This window comes from Heptranchias perlo, chromosome 3 (assembly GCF_035084215.1).
Source record: "Heptranchias perlo isolate sHepPer1 chromosome 3, sHepPer1.hap1, whole genome shotgun sequence".
Lineage (NCBI taxonomy): Eukaryota > Metazoa > Chordata > Chondrichthyes > Hexanchiformes > Hexanchidae > Heptranchias > Heptranchias perlo.
In genome coordinates, this window is record NC_090327.1 from 46,092,383 (window position 1) to 46,108,090 (window position 15,708).

General features: G+C 39.6%; 1 protein-coding gene across 1 annotated transcript in view; it reads left to right on the forward strand.

Annotated features, from left to right (window-relative positions):
• Nucleotides 1-470: 470 nt before the first annotated feature.
• Nucleotides 471-15,708, forward strand: part of calb1 (calbindin 1) — a 45,859-nt gene continuing 30,621 nt past the window's right edge. The window contains exons 1-5 of the mRNA XM_067979453.1: nucleotides 471-558; nucleotides 895-971; nucleotides 2,607-2,681; nucleotides 4,773-4,853; nucleotides 9,088-9,144. Coding sequence (XP_067835554.1) covers nucleotides 471-558; nucleotides 895-971; nucleotides 2,607-2,681; nucleotides 4,773-4,853; nucleotides 9,088-9,144 — 378 coding nt within the window. The remainder of the gene's footprint in view (nucleotides 559-894; nucleotides 972-2,606; nucleotides 2,682-4,772; nucleotides 4,854-9,087; nucleotides 9,145-15,708) is intronic.

The window sequence follows — 15,708 nt, forward strand, 5'->3', positions numbered from 1 at the left end:
ATAAAGTCAATGGTTAATACGATGCATCACTCTTTTTCTCTTAATGCGTCAATGAAATGCCTCTCCTGCAGATAAAGTGAGTTATGTAGGCTAAATGTCCCTCCTCTCCAATGTTTTGACTACAGTGAATAGTAAACGGAGTGCATGCTCCTCCCTCAGGGTCCAACCCCTTGCCTTTACATACAATGACTAGTCCATGTTGTGAATGACCGTCCCTTTGCCCTGGACACCACATTCCTTTCCTCTCACCTTCCAGCAGCTGCCAATCGCGTGGCGGTAGCTGGATCGGAAGAGCGGCGCGTGCGCAGTGCGCACGGAGGGCTGGGCTCCCGCACACGAGCCGCATTTAGAGGGCGCGCGCTGGCAGGGGCAGCTCAGATTGAAATTGACAAAGAAAAGGCAGCGCGACGCCAGTCAGCTCAGCTTGAAACCTCCATAGTGCAGGCAACTGGTAGCAGCACCGAGCAACCATGGCAGATACACACAGCCTTTACCTCCAAGGGATTGAAGACTCTACAACGCAGTTTTTGGAAATTTGGCACCACTATGATAATGCCGGTAACTCTAGTTTTTTTTAAAATCAACGAATATAGTATTATTCCTTGTGCAAAGTGAATACTTTTATTTATAAGAATGTTTACATGTTTCATGTATTAAACAAATTATGTACACTGAACAATAAATGCTAAAAAAACTAGTAAATTTTATTCGCATGTTATCATAGCGTTGGAATAATTGAAATGCAAAATGTGAAATATTTGTTGTTACGTTAGAAATGAAACTTGACCGCAGAAAGTGGGAAATGTGTGGCACAGTTGATTATTCTAATCTCATTGCGTAGAAATAAAACTGGTTTAACTTTGTCATAAGTGAAAGTATCATTTATTATTTTAGGTCATGGTTATATTGAAGGAAGAGAACTGCAAAATTTCATTCGAGAACTTCAACAAGCTCGAAAAGGCACTGGCTTAGTAAGTGTTAAACGAACTTTAGGGTAATATATTTAATAGAATAAATACATTATCGAGATGTATATGTACGATGAAAGGCTGATTACAATTAGGGTAATACTTTAGGTTTAAGAAGTTAGTGATTGTCCCTTTGCTTGATAACGTAAATGCAATTGTTTGAATTTTGCTTCGTTTCAAACACTGGGTGCGTGGCCTTTTCTCGGTGGTGGCAACCCAGGAAAACCGAATAGCTGCAGAAATTATCTCAGTCTCATAAAGTGACGCGAAATATAATGATGGAATTATTTTTGACATTTACTTGTAAGTGGGAGCATTTTTCCTGTTGACTTTCCCTAATATCTTCACTAACGTGGAGACCAGAAAAACCCCATTACTGCTGGTTGGACCAACCATCAGCCTAAACCACACACACTGACCACATCTGGATTCTGGTCTTCACATCAAAATGACTGTATTTCTACTTTAACTAGGCGTGAAAAAATAGCGAAATTTACTTCTTAGTGACAAAAGTCACTGACTAAACCTTTCTCTCTGGCTCCACCTCAGGAGATTATTAGATAATGTCGGCACTGCTGAAAATCATAATACCGACAGTGTGATTCAATGGTAATTGGATTGATACCATTGCAAACAATTATAGATCAGAGATAATACAATAGATTTTACTCACGGAGCGTGTTTCTTGGGTAAAGACATCCAGTAATTAAAGAATTGCAAATATTGAAAACAATTTAATAAATTAATGAAATAGTAATCTACATTTAGTACATTAACACGATTGTTAAAAGTGAAACAAACATATATAAGTTTGAATGACAGCGAATAAAACCCAGATTTATGGCACCAACAGAAATGTAACCACCACAACGGCAAAAATTGAACACTTGATGCGCAACTGTTTCCTTGACTACAGACTCCTTGTAAAAGCGATATGAATAAAAGCGGTGGGAATAAAAGGGACTCGGTCATTACTACCGACAATGCCTGGTAGCGAGTCTCAATCGCTGCAATTATGTGCTATTGTTTAGTATTCCAAATAATTTGTCACGGATTCTGAACAGTATCTGTTCACTGTTCTAGTCGGCACGCACCCAGTGTTTTGTGCACATTTGATTTTATTTTCCCCCAAACGGATTCACATCATGTTAAATATTTCTGCGGGAGTAGGACAGAGAGCGCACTTGGACAAGTTCATTAAAAACGGAATGCCACTCCCATGGCAAATGTGATGTAGCGGCATTAATAATTTAATGACAACTTCATTTAAAAGCTGTTATATACTTTTGTATTGCCCTCTTGCCCTGACGTGATAGCATGAATGAAATCCTGAAAGTTAACTTGTTGACGTGATTTCTACTGTCTAATAATACAATTTAAGGCGTTATATATTGTTTTAGTAATAATTAAGAAAACGTGTTTAATTGTTTATTAGTATTTGTCAAATCTTCTTTCCATTTGACATCTTTGTTGTTACCCAACTATATGCAGCACCAGAAAAAAAAGGTTTGTTTTGTTTAATGCACCCACACATTGTATTAAATTATGTACTTTTCCTGTACACAGACCAAATAGTGTTGTGTAGGCCAGTACACTGTTGGTATGCTTGCTAACAGGACTAACATGATCAATCCGTAGGAATTATCTGACGGGATGAAAGCTTTGGTGGAGAAGTACGATCAGAGTGCTGATGGAAAGATAGAGCTGGCAGACGTAAGAATCTCCAATTTGCTTTAACTTTAATACATTTATGCTGAAACGTTTATAATAAATTGATGTGGAGAAAGTTTGATCTCATTGTCGCTTTAGTAAGCAAGTTGTTGGGAATTGCATTGTAAGAGGCGTCTTATTTTTACCTGACGTTTAATACCAACAGCACAGTATTGGTATTCCTGTGAAAAATGCCAATACTTTGTGATAACATTTTGATTTTCAAAACGTTAAAGATCTTTACATACATTATCAATGAGATTCATTGCCAATTTCTATAGAGGTATTTACATTTAAAACATTATAAATAATACAAATAAATTCAAACAATCAAGAGCAGTGTTGTGCAGATCCTAACTGATTAAAGTTGCACTGTTTTACATCACATATCCATGAATCCCAATCTTAAATAAACTTTTAAATTTCATTAGCAGCCACTTCAGAAATTTAAAATCACATTCTTATTCTCAAACTTTGACAACATTGACTGGATGATTAGACCTGTAGTAAATAACAAGCATAACAAATATCCATTAAATAACACATCACAAGTTCAATATACATAAGCACGATGCTTCTTTGAGTTGCCTTGGTAAGGAAATTAGCAATCTCATTTATGTTAAGTTGTTGGATCTCGGCTGTCTCATCAGCAGAAGCATTGAGCAGAAATGAAGCATTTCCCAGAAATGAAACATTTCCCACAAAGTGTGAGGAACAATTTAAGACTGAGTCACCTCGGGACACAATGTCTAGTGGCTGGATACAGAATATTATTGGCAGAAGTCTCACAGCATTAAGTCTGTGTTCATAGACAGGGAATGGTATATTGCCATGGGTGAATAAAATGAATTGAAACTGGCAGAATTAATGAGGAAAGAAATAATTATTCACACACAATGGCATCAGGTGGATTAAAAACTTTTTTCTCTGTGAGATTGGTACTTGAAAATACATTAAAACAGCGTAACATCATAATTGTAACATATTTTCAAAATCCCAATTCTCAGTAAAAGATTCACAATCTAAATCAGAAGCACAGCTGGGATTTGCCCAAATAATAAGAATGGTTGGAACAAAAGTAATTTTTTATTCTGTAACAGTTTTCAATGAAATCATAACAAACTATCATAAGAAGTAAATATACTGACATTTTTAGCACCAGTTTCATCAATTTCTTGACCCTAAATGGGATATGTCAAGACTATCTACTGTGACCTAGATTAATGTTTATATTTGATGAATATATGAAGGTCTCCTGTCTCCGTGGGCTACTGTTCTCAACAGAAATGAGTTTAGACAGTCGTAATCAAATACCAGTAGGCATGCATCTGTATCATAAACTACCCTCATCCTGCAATAATTGGCATAAATTTAACAATTTGCAGCTAGATGCCAAAAGGTGAGCTTAGGAAATAATGTCATGTCATGCTGGTGCATCAAAGGGTGCGCTTGTGAGGTTCGTAGATCAGATGTGTTGTCAGGACAACACAGATCTCTACGGTACACAAGTCCTAACTGGCTAGATACATTCTTGGGCATAAATCATGATTATGATATATAGCAAACACTTTCAATATATTACATTGGTTATTTAGGAGGCTCAGAGTTGATCTGGGTTTGCTATTGCGCAGAAGTGTCTGATTTTGAAGTTGTAAACAATTTTCACAAGCTTGTGAATTTAAAATAAAATTGCTGGACTATAACTTGGTGTTGTAAAATTGTTTACAATTGTCAACCCCAGTCCATCACCGGCATCTCCACATCATGATTTTGAAGTGAGAAAGTGTATTTTCTCCGAATAATCTACCTGCACATTGATGAATATATAGATACTTAAATTCTTGTGCCAATGATTTTATCAAAACATGGATAAAATTGCCTCATTTTTCAGAAAGTACTAAAGCAGGGTTGTTGAAAGCTGTACTTGAATGACTGGTTAGCATTCAGTAATGACAAGAAGAAGGCACAAGGGAGTGGCAGTGTTAAGGAATACTACACTCTTTTGCTTAAGCTATACAATTATATTTTTATCATTTATGTTAATTAAAAGAATTAATTGGAAAACAAAGTGCTAATCTAATATTATTTTTCTAGCTTGCTCAGATTCTACCTACAGAGGAAAACTTCTTCTTATTCTTTCGGCAACAATTAAAGTCAAGCACAGAGTTCATGGAGGTATCATTATCCTTTCCCAGTGATTTAAAGAATTCTTATTCATAGCAGTCACTCTTCATAGCACCATATTTTAGAATGTCCTAGCTGAGTGAAAGATTCATATTGTATATACTTTCTAAAAATCTCAATATATTAATCATATTGTCAACGTTACCAAAATATTTTGGTATATCTGCTGAAGTGTCCAAACCATCCCCTATAAAATGTGTTTTGGAATGAAGGCTAGACTTTTGCTTGTATTAGAATGCACATTAAAACTAATATATAGAATGATACAATATATTAAAAAATGAACAGATGGAAAAATACAGCACATAATGTAAATTCTGGTATTGAAGTCACATCTGTGTGGAAATCACTGCCTTATAGAAGTTATTGAAACATGCATGAAAATGCATAGCCTTGGAGTGCATCTTTGCCATTAATTAAACAACATTTTTCTTGTACTGTGCACTTATTATACAAAGATTTCTGTATTTTCCAGATGCATGCTTACAGAAAATATCAGTAGGGGAATTATTTCTTCAAATCTAGTATTCCTGTGGGTTTTGGATATCTTATTAGCATCTCCAAATTGGTATCACCACCCAATATAAATAAAAATGTACAGCAAGTGCCAGAACAAACAAGGAGCATAATTTTTCTACATTGGACATGTTGCAATAACCTTATGCTGCATGGAGCATCTTGCAGGATATGCAGGAAGAGCACATTATCATGGTGGCAGCTTTGGGTGATTTAATTGGGGCAGAAATAGAAAAGAATTTCAATATAGCATCAGCAACGTATATTGTGCAGAACACGGCCACGATTTGCAGAGTATGCAGGCAACGCATACTCTGCAAATCGTGGCCCTGTTCTGCACAATATTCATCCTCTTACCCTTAATATACTTATAAAACATCTTAGGATTTTTTATAAGTATATTAAGGGTAAGAGGATGACTAGGGAAAAAATAGGGCCCATTAGGGACAAAAATGGCAATGTGTGTGTGGAGCTGGCAGATGTAGGAGGGGTTCTAAATGAATTTTTTGCATCTGTTTTCACTATGGAGAAGGACGATGTAGTCATAGAAATACGGCAGGGGGACTGTGATATACTCGAACATATTAACATCGAGCGGGAGGAGGTATTGGCGGTTTTAGCAGGCCTAAAAATGGATAAATCCCCAGGCCCGGACGAAATGTATCCCAGGCTACTGTGTGAGGCAAAGGAGGAGATTGCGGGGGCTCTAACACATATATTCAGAACCTCTCTGGCCACAGGGGATGTGCCAGAGGACTGGAGAACCGCTAATGTAGTACCATTATTCAAGAAGGGGAGTAGGGAAAAACCGGGGAACTACAGGCCAGTGAGCCTAACATCAGTGGTAGGAAAATTATTGGAAAAAATTCTGAAGGACAAAATTAGTCTCCACTTGGAGAAGCAAGGATTAATCAGGGATAGTCAACATGGCTTTGTCAAGGGAAGATCATGTCTGACTAATTTGATTGAATTTTTTGAGGGGGTGACTAGGCGTGTGGATGAGGGTAACGCAGTGGATGTGGTATACATGGATTTCAGTAAGGCCTTCGATAAAGTCCCCCACAGGAGACTGGTCAAGAAGGTACGAGCCCATGGAATCCAGGGTGCCTTGGCACTTTGGATACAAAACTGGCTTAGTGGCAGAAGGCAGAGGGTGATGGTCGAAGGTTGTTTTTGTGACTGGAAGCCTGTGGCCAGTGGGGTACCACAGGGATCGGTGCTGGGTCCCTTGTTGTTTGTGGTCTACATTAACGACTTGGATATGAATGTAAAAGGTATGATCAGTAAGTTCGCTGATGATACAAAAATTGGTAGGGTGGTAAATAGCGAGGAGGATAGCCTCAGTCTGCAGGACGATATAGATGGGTTGGTCAGATGGGCGGAACAGTGGCAAATGGAATTTAACCCGGAAAAGTGCGAGGTGATGCACTTTGGAGGGACTAACAAGGCAAGGGAATACACAATGAATGGGAGGACCCTACGCAAGACAGAGGGTCAGAGGGATCTTGGTGTGCAAGTTCACAGATCCCTGAAGGCGGCGGAACAGGTAGATAAGGTGGTAAAGAAGGCATATGGGATACTTGCCTTTATTAGCCGAGGCATAGAATATAAGAGCAAGGAGGTTATGATGGAGCTGTATAAAACACTGGTTAGGCCACAGCTGGAGTACTGTGTGCAGTTCTGGTCGCCACACTACAGAAAGGATGTGATCGCTTTGGAGAGGGTGCAGAGGAGATTCACCAGGATGTTACCAGGGCTGGAGCGCTTCAGCTATGAAGAGAGACTGGGAAGATTGGGTTTGTTTTCCTTGGAGCAGAGGAGGCTGAGGGGGGACATGATTGAGGTGTACAAAATTATGAGGGGCACAGATAGGATGGATACTAAGGAGCTTTTTCCCTTCGTTGAGGGTTCTATAACAAGGGGACATAGATTCAAGGTAAAAGGCGGGAGGTTTAGAGGGGATTTGAGAGAACTTTTTCACCCAGAGGGTGGTTGGAGTCTGGAACTCACTGCCTGAAAGGGTTGTGGAGGCAGGAACCCTCACAACATTCAAGAAGCATTTGGATGAGCACTTGAAATGCCATAGCATACAAGGCTACGGACCAAATGCTGGAATATGGGATTAGAGTAGACAGGGCTTGATGGCCGGCGCGGACACGATGGGCCGAAGGGCCTCTATCCGTGCTGTATAACTCTATGACTCTATAACGCACTTTGTCACTAAGAATACATTATATAATGCTATATCTTACAAGTCTTTTACTAATCTTGACCCCCAATGTTACAGGCAAAATTCCAGTCTGGAGCAGTGAAACTGGGAGATTTGCCTGCAACATTGGGAGTCTGAGCAGCACAGGCGATCTGAGATTCTTCTACTAGACTTGTAAGGTATATATTGAGTGTCCTTGTACATGAGTCACCAAAAGCTTACATGCAGGAGTAGCAAGCAATTAGGAAGGTAAATGGTATTTTGGCCTTTATTACAAGAGGATTTGAGTACAGGAGTAAAGATGTCTTGCTGCAATTATATAGGGCCGTGGTGAGACTGCACCTGGAGTATTGTGTACAATTTTGGTCTCCTTACCTAAGAAAGGATATACTTGCCATAGAGGGAGTGCAATGAAGGTTCTCCAGACTAATTCCTGGGATGGTGGGATTGTCGTAAGAGGAGAGATTGAGTAGACTAGGCCTGTATTCTCTGGAGTTTAGAAGAATGAGAGGTGATCGCATTGAAACATACAAAATTCTTACTGGGCTCAACAGGGAGGATGTTTTCCCTGGTTGGGGAGTCTAGAACCAGGGGTCACAGTCTCAGAATAAGGGGTAGGCCATTTAGGACTGAGATAATGAGAAATTTCTTCACTCGGGGTGGTGAATCTTTGGAATTCTCAGCCCAGAGGGCTGTGGAGGCTCAGTCATTGAGTACATTCAAAACAGAAATTGATAGATTTCTAGATATTAAAGGCATCAAGGGAAATGGGGATAGTGCAGGAAAATGACATTGAGGTAGAAGATCAGCCATGATCTTGTTGAATAGTGGACCAGGCTCGAGGGGCTGGTTGGCCTACTCCTGCTCCTATTTCTTATGTTCTTATATTATCTTAATGTTGCTAAAATGAAAATTAAATTTTAACAAATCATACAGCAGATACAAATGTAGATTTGAGTCTCTGGCCTGAGCCACATTGAGCAGTAAGGTGCCAGGCAGAAGACTGCATTGTCTCCTTGGGGGTGGGGAAGCAGAAGTCACAGGGATGAATCCTACCTGTTGTGTCTCTGGCACCACCTGGAAGCCAGTTCCAGGAAACATTGGCAGCAGGCTGTGCACTTGCCCATTCGGCTGCAAAGGGTAAGAGCAGGTGGATGAATAAGAAAAGGGATTTAAAACAAATACAAATAAAGGAGGAAACTTATCCAAAAATATCTCAATGATAAAAGCAAAACTAACTTGGCAAATTGCAAGACAAATATTTAACAAAAATGTTTTTGATGTATGTTAAATCCAACATAGGAAAACTAAAAATGACTACACTCACCATTAAAACATAAAGTGACTCTTGTTGACATGAATGGATGAAATAGATTTAGTCACTTAGAGCAACAATTCCACCATTACAAAATATTTCCACAGTTGAGTTATTCTGAGTAAATCACTCTAATAAGTAGCTAAATGAAGCAAACTGTGCATCTAAAGAATTTTCTTTTTCAGACATGGCGAAGGTATGATGAAGATCATAGTGGCTTCATAGAAGCAGATGAGCTGAAGGTAACGGCCGATTGTACATAAGATATTATACATGTTAATACCCCTGTAAGTTGAAACCAGTTGTGAATTTCTAGCCTGAGCTGCTCTCATCTCTGCAGTGAAGCCTCTTTTTGTTGATCAGAAAATGTGCACAATACATTGGTGTGGTTAACTGGGTACATGGTTGGTTACTGGGAAGCTGTGTACTTTGCTGAACTCCACAGCCGCAGAGTGATGCAGTTGTTCAGATGTATGCTTGTGATCCCAGTGTATATCCTGGCACTAGAGAATGCAGTGTTTACTGGTGTGGACACAAAGCTTTTTCTTTTTGAATAGTTTATAGACTAACAATTGGTTATGACCCATTTTCGGGCATGCAGAGAGTGTGCGCCCTAACCGGGAGGCTCGAGGCTTGCCTGCAATCAGGCCTCATTTCAATAATTTGGGCTAGCTGCCGGCACCTGTCGCCCATTGCCAGCATTCCAATTTTGGATTGTCTGTCTTGCCAGCAATGACCCTCAGGTAAGTCCCGGGATGGGGGAAGAACAACGGGAAGGGGGCCAAGTGCAGGCCGGCAGCAGCCCTCAGTGGTTCTATGCAGCTGGGACTAGCGATTTTTTTAATTAAAAAACTGATCACAGCAACCGTTGAAGAATCCTGGTGTCTGCTCCGCTCATCATTCACCAATTTAGTGCAGGGATCCTGAAACAGGCATTAGGCCCCTTATTTGCATATGTAAGGGGCCTAATGCCTGTTTCAGATAGGTGCCACAATTGCCTGGGCAGCCACCTATGCCAATATGGTGGCGTCCATACCTCTGGCACTGATCAGACTTTCTCCCTGAAATTGGCCCTCATTGCACCTGTTTTACATTCATAAAACAGGCATAATGAGGGCCAATTTCCATTCCATGTATCTGGTAATGCCTGAGGCTTCACCTTGAGTAGTTTCACTTGCAATAAATAACTGTACCATGCAGTTTGTGGACTGTAAGTGTCCATGACATCTGTGACCTAGAATCTAATCCATGCCCAGTAGTTTTATCTGAAAGACAGTATAGGCCTGAAATTTCATGAAAATATCCAGAAAATTTAATTACATTAAACCTTCATGAATACATGTGTGGTTCACATGTATGCTGACAACACCGAGCTCTACCTCACCATCACCTCTCTCGACCCCTCCACTGCCTCTGGTCATGCTGCTTGTCCGACATCCAGTATTGGATGATCAGAAATTTTAGAGAATTACATAGAATTTTACAGTACAGAAACAGGCCATTCAGCCCAACAGGTCTATGCCAGTGTTTATGCTCCATGAGAGCATCCTCCCACCTTACTTCATTTCACACAATCAACATATCCTTTTATTCCTTTCTTCCTCTTGTGTTTATCTAGCTTCCCCTTGAATGCATCAATGCTATTTGCATCAACCATGTGGTAGCAGGTTCCACATTCTCACCACTCTCTTGAGTAAAGAAGTTTCTCCTGAATTCCTTTTTGGATTTATTAGTGACTATCTTATATTTATGGCCCCTACAAGTGGAAACATCCTCTCTATGTCTAGCCTAGCAAACCCCTTCATAATTTTAAAGACCTCTAACAGGCCAGTCCTCTCTTTTCTGGAGAAAAGAGCCTCCGCCTATTTAGTCTTTCCTGATAGTTGTACCCTCTTAGTTCTGGTATTGTCCTTCTAAAGCTGTTTTCCACATTCTCCAGCGCTTCTATATCCTTTTTTGTAATATGGAGACCAGAACTGTGCACAGTACTCTAAATGTGGTCTAAACAAGGTTCTGTATAAGTTTAACATAACTTCTCTGCTTTTGAATTCTATTCCTCTAGAAATGAACCCCAGTGCTTCGTTTGCACTTTTTATGGCTTTGTTAACCTGCATTGTGACTTTTAATGATTTGTGAATCTATACCCCTAGATCTCTTTGCATCTTTACCCCATTTGGACTCTTACTTTCCAAGGAGTAGGTGGCCTCCTTATTCCTCCTACTAAAATGCAATACCTCACACTTATCTATATTGAAATTCATTTGCCACCGATACACCCATTCTACAAGTCATCTTGTATTTTGTCACAGAGTTGGGGGCTGTGCATTCAGCTGCCATGGCCCTAAATTCTGGAATTCCCTCTCTAAACCTTTCCGCCCCTCTACTTCTCTCTCCTTCTTTCTGACATTCCTTAAAACCTACCCCTTTGATTGAGCTTTTGGTCACCTGTCCTAATATCTCTTTATGTGGCTCAGTGTCAAATTTAGTTTGATAGCACCTTGAGATGTTTTACTATGTTAAAGGCGTATATAAATGCAAGTTGTGGTTGTTGTTACTAAACACCCAGGTACAATACATATTATCCATGGTTCTTGCATTAATAAATTATATATTAACACCTCTAACATGCACTCTTCTGGCTTTTAAAACTGGCATATGATTATTTATATTGATAATGTGGCACTGGCATATGAAGCTTCCTAGTACAAACAGATGTCAGACAATATAAAGAAGGTTAACCCTATACTCTGCCAATATAGCTTCCATCAGTTCCAAAAGCTGTCCTCACAAGCAATGGAAAACAAAGTCTCCATCCTACTGTATACTCCAATCATGATGAATATACATTTTACTCATGAATGTATATCCAAATTATCAATGCATAGTTTTATCCTACAAAAATAATTATACTGATTAGTTATTAAAAAAAGTATAGTCCCTAAAATTATGTAACCAAAAAAGCTCGGAAGTAGCAAGGAATCTGTCTCTACTATATGCAGCAATTCAGACAGATTCAGTGGCAGCGGCTTACTGATCAACAGAGAAAGCATACTAAAGCCTAGCAATTACTCTTTACTATATTAGCATACCGCTATGACATTCCTCTATCCATTTTTAACAAGCCTTAGCCTGTTAAAAATAAAGTTTAAAATAGTGGACAGAGGATGTCAGACAAACATGTTCGTATGCTAACAGTGCAAACAGTAATTTCTAGGCTTTGTTTGTTTACTAGCCTATTTCAGCAAAGGTTATATTTATTATGATAAATAGTCTATTTCTAATAATATACTTAGTGTACCATTTAAGTCTTTTAATGATAGGTTTATGTTTTTGTTAGGAGAACTGCCTATTTTTTTGTTCATTCTTGGGTTGTGGGTGTCGCTGGCGAGACCAGAATTTATTGCCCAACCCTAATTGCCCTTGAGAAGGTGGTGGTGAGCCGCCTTCTTGAACCGGTACAGTCTGTGTGGTGAAGGTTCTCTCACAGTGCTGTTAGGTAGGGAGTTCCAGGATTTTGACCCAGCGGCGATGAAGGAACGGCGATATATTTCTAAGTCGAGATGGTGTGTGCCTTGGAGGGGAATGTGCAGGTGGTGATGTTCCCATGCGCCTGCTGCTCTTGTCCTTCCAGGTGATAGAGGTTGCAGGTTTGGGAGGTGCTGTCGAAGAAGCCTTGTCGAGTTGCTGCAGTGCATGTTCTAGATGATACACACTGCAGCCACAGTGCGCCGGTGGTGAAGGGAGTGAATGTTTAGGGTGGTGGATGGGGTGCCAATCAAGTGGGCTGCTTTGTCCTAGATGGTGTTGAGCTTCTTTAGTGTTGTTGGAGCTGCACTTACCTCGGCAAGTGGAGAATATTCCATCACACTCCTGACTTTGCCTTGTAGATGGTGGAAAGGCTTTGGGGAGTCAGGAGGTGAGTCACTCGCCGCAGAATACCCAGCCTCTGACCTGCTCTTGTAGCCACAGTATTTATGTGGCTGGTCCAGTTAAGTTTCTGGTCAATGGTGACCCCCAGGATGTTGATGGTGGGGGATTCGGCAATGGTAATGCCGTTGAATGTCAAGGGGAGATGGTTAGACTCTCTCTTATTGGAGATGGTCATTGCCTGGCACTTGTCTGGCGTGACTGTTACTTGCCACTTTTCAGCCCAAACTTGGATGTTGTCCAGGTCTTGCTGCATACAGGCACGGACTGCTTCATTATCTGAGGGGTTGTGAATGGAACTGAACACTATGCAATCATCAGCAAACAGTACCACTTCTGACCTTATAATGGAGGGAAGGTCATTGATGAAGCAGCTGAAGATGGTTGGGCCTAGGACACTGCCCAGAGGAATTCCTGAAGCAATGCCCTGGGGCTGAGATGATTGGCCTCCAACAACTACTAATTAATCTAAATTACACAGGATCAATGGGGACAATTTAAACTGAAATTTTCTACTGTCTCTATTTTAAGACACTACAACTTCTCCATAATATTATCAAAGACCTCTTCTACTTACAAATTACCAGACAATTGTAATGAAATTAGATTTAGTCAAGAATATTATTATTTTTTAAATGTCTCTCCTATACTTGAGAGTTCAAAAATTGCTGAATGTTGATTTGCTCGTACTGTGGGGACTGTTATTTTCTCATGCATTAACAGGCAAACAAATCTAGTTGTTACTGTGAGACACAAAAAAAATAACTTGAGGAGAAGTGGCAAGATATTTGTAATGTGAGAGACACATGATAACTTTGTCATAGTGTTTCCATCACATAAAAACAATATTGTTCAAGTGTACATTATAGGAGTAACTTTGTAAAAGAGCAGGAGAAATGGGTTTACAAAGAGGGTTGTGCGACTGTGGAATGTACTATTAGAGTTTATGATTGAAACAGAGACGATGTTAACTTTTAAGAATAGGTTAGATAGGTGGTTGAAGGAAAGGTTGAATAAAGGACTATGGGAACAGAGTGGGCACATGGGACTAGAACTACTGCTCATAAAGGACTGGTGGTGCCGAACGGCCTGTTTCGTGTTTTAATTTCTATATAATTCTATTTTTCTATATACAAAACAAAGTAGCATGAAATCCCCTTGATGAGTCTCACTTCAACTTTCTTCAGTCACGTTGGGCTCTAAATCCAATTTACACCACTTTAGCATTGGTTTGAAGCCGCAGTTGTTTTACACTTTAAATTGGGACTATGAATGCACCCTTATACTCACTTCAGTTAGCTTTTATATAATCCCCAATCCCCATTACTTTTTATTTCCTTTTATCATTTTAAACAATTGTTCTTGACTTTTGGGTTTTTCTTGGTCTTCTTACTAACCATTGCGGCCTTAGTTTTGGTATTCTCCTTTTTCACATGGGGATGCACTTTCCACATTCCTTAACTGTTTTAAAAAAAATCTTCCATTTTTATTTTCTAATGTCACCTCTTACTTCATTCTCTACCATCTCTCATATCATGTTTACTGTTGCAAAGTTTTGCATGTCTGTTATTTTTTTGCTGTTATCTTTTATGATATAAAATGTAACTATGCAATGATTATTAGAACGCAATCATTTTTTTCACTTCTGGATTACTAATTATTCCTGTTCTCAGGTAAACACTAAATGACCCTACGTATAACCTGCAAAACTAGGGAAACCTGACTAAGTTACATTTTTTTATTATTATTATATGGAATTTCAGGATTTTTATTAGTGTTTTGGGATCACAATCCGCAATTCATTTTTCTCATGTGAAAACTGAAACCCTGTAACCTCAAAGTAGTTACAACTAGAGTGCGGTGGGACATTGAATTGTCATGATTTAAGCTGCAGCTAGACTCAGTGTTTCATTAGTTGCATTCTCTTCTCCCTCCTCACTCCAATTTATCATCCATTTCCCCTTCCCTCTATTGTGATGTAGCTTCCCTCCAATGCCATCCTCTCACCTCTCTTTCACTGATATCCACATTCTGCCCTCCCATTTCATCAGATCTATTCTGCCCACCTGACATCCAGTCTCCCCAACACCCACCCCCCTCCCACCATATACTTGTACCCGAATCTAATGACTAATGTACTGGATCAGGTCCATATCTCCTCCACACCACTGCCAATTCAAATGACTGGGATTGCATTGTACACTGTAGACAGGAACTCCTGTTCTCATGAGGCCTCTGAGTAAAGATGTTGAAGGTAGTTGGACACAAAAGACAATTTTATAGGTAGGTCTAATCATCTTAATGTGAAATATGTGAACCTTTATGTCAATTATGTTACAAACTTATTTTTGACATTACCAAGAAAAAAAATGGCAGTCTGACAACACTTTGCAATTTCTTTATCAATTTGATTGGAACATAGAAACATAGGAACAAGAGTAGGCTATTCATCCCCTCAAGCCTATTCCGCCATTCAATTAGACCATGGCTGATCTGTACCTCAACTCCATTTACCTATTGTAAACAATTTTACAACACCACGTTATAGTCCAGCAATTTTATTTTAAATTCACAAGCTTTCGGAGGCTTCCTCCTTCGTCAGGTGAACGATGTGTTTTTTTTTCACATCGTTCACCTGACGAAGGAGGAAGCCTCCGAAAGCTTGTGAATTTAAAATAAAATTGCTGGACTATAACTTGGTGTTGTAAAATTGTTTACAATTGTCAACCCCAGTCCATCACCGGCATCTCCACTCCATTTACCTACTCCATGTCCCTTGATACCTTTACCCAACAAAAATCTATCAATTTCAGTATTGAAAATATCAGTTGACCCAGCATCCATAGCTTTTTGAAGAAGAGAGTTCCAGGTTTCCCACT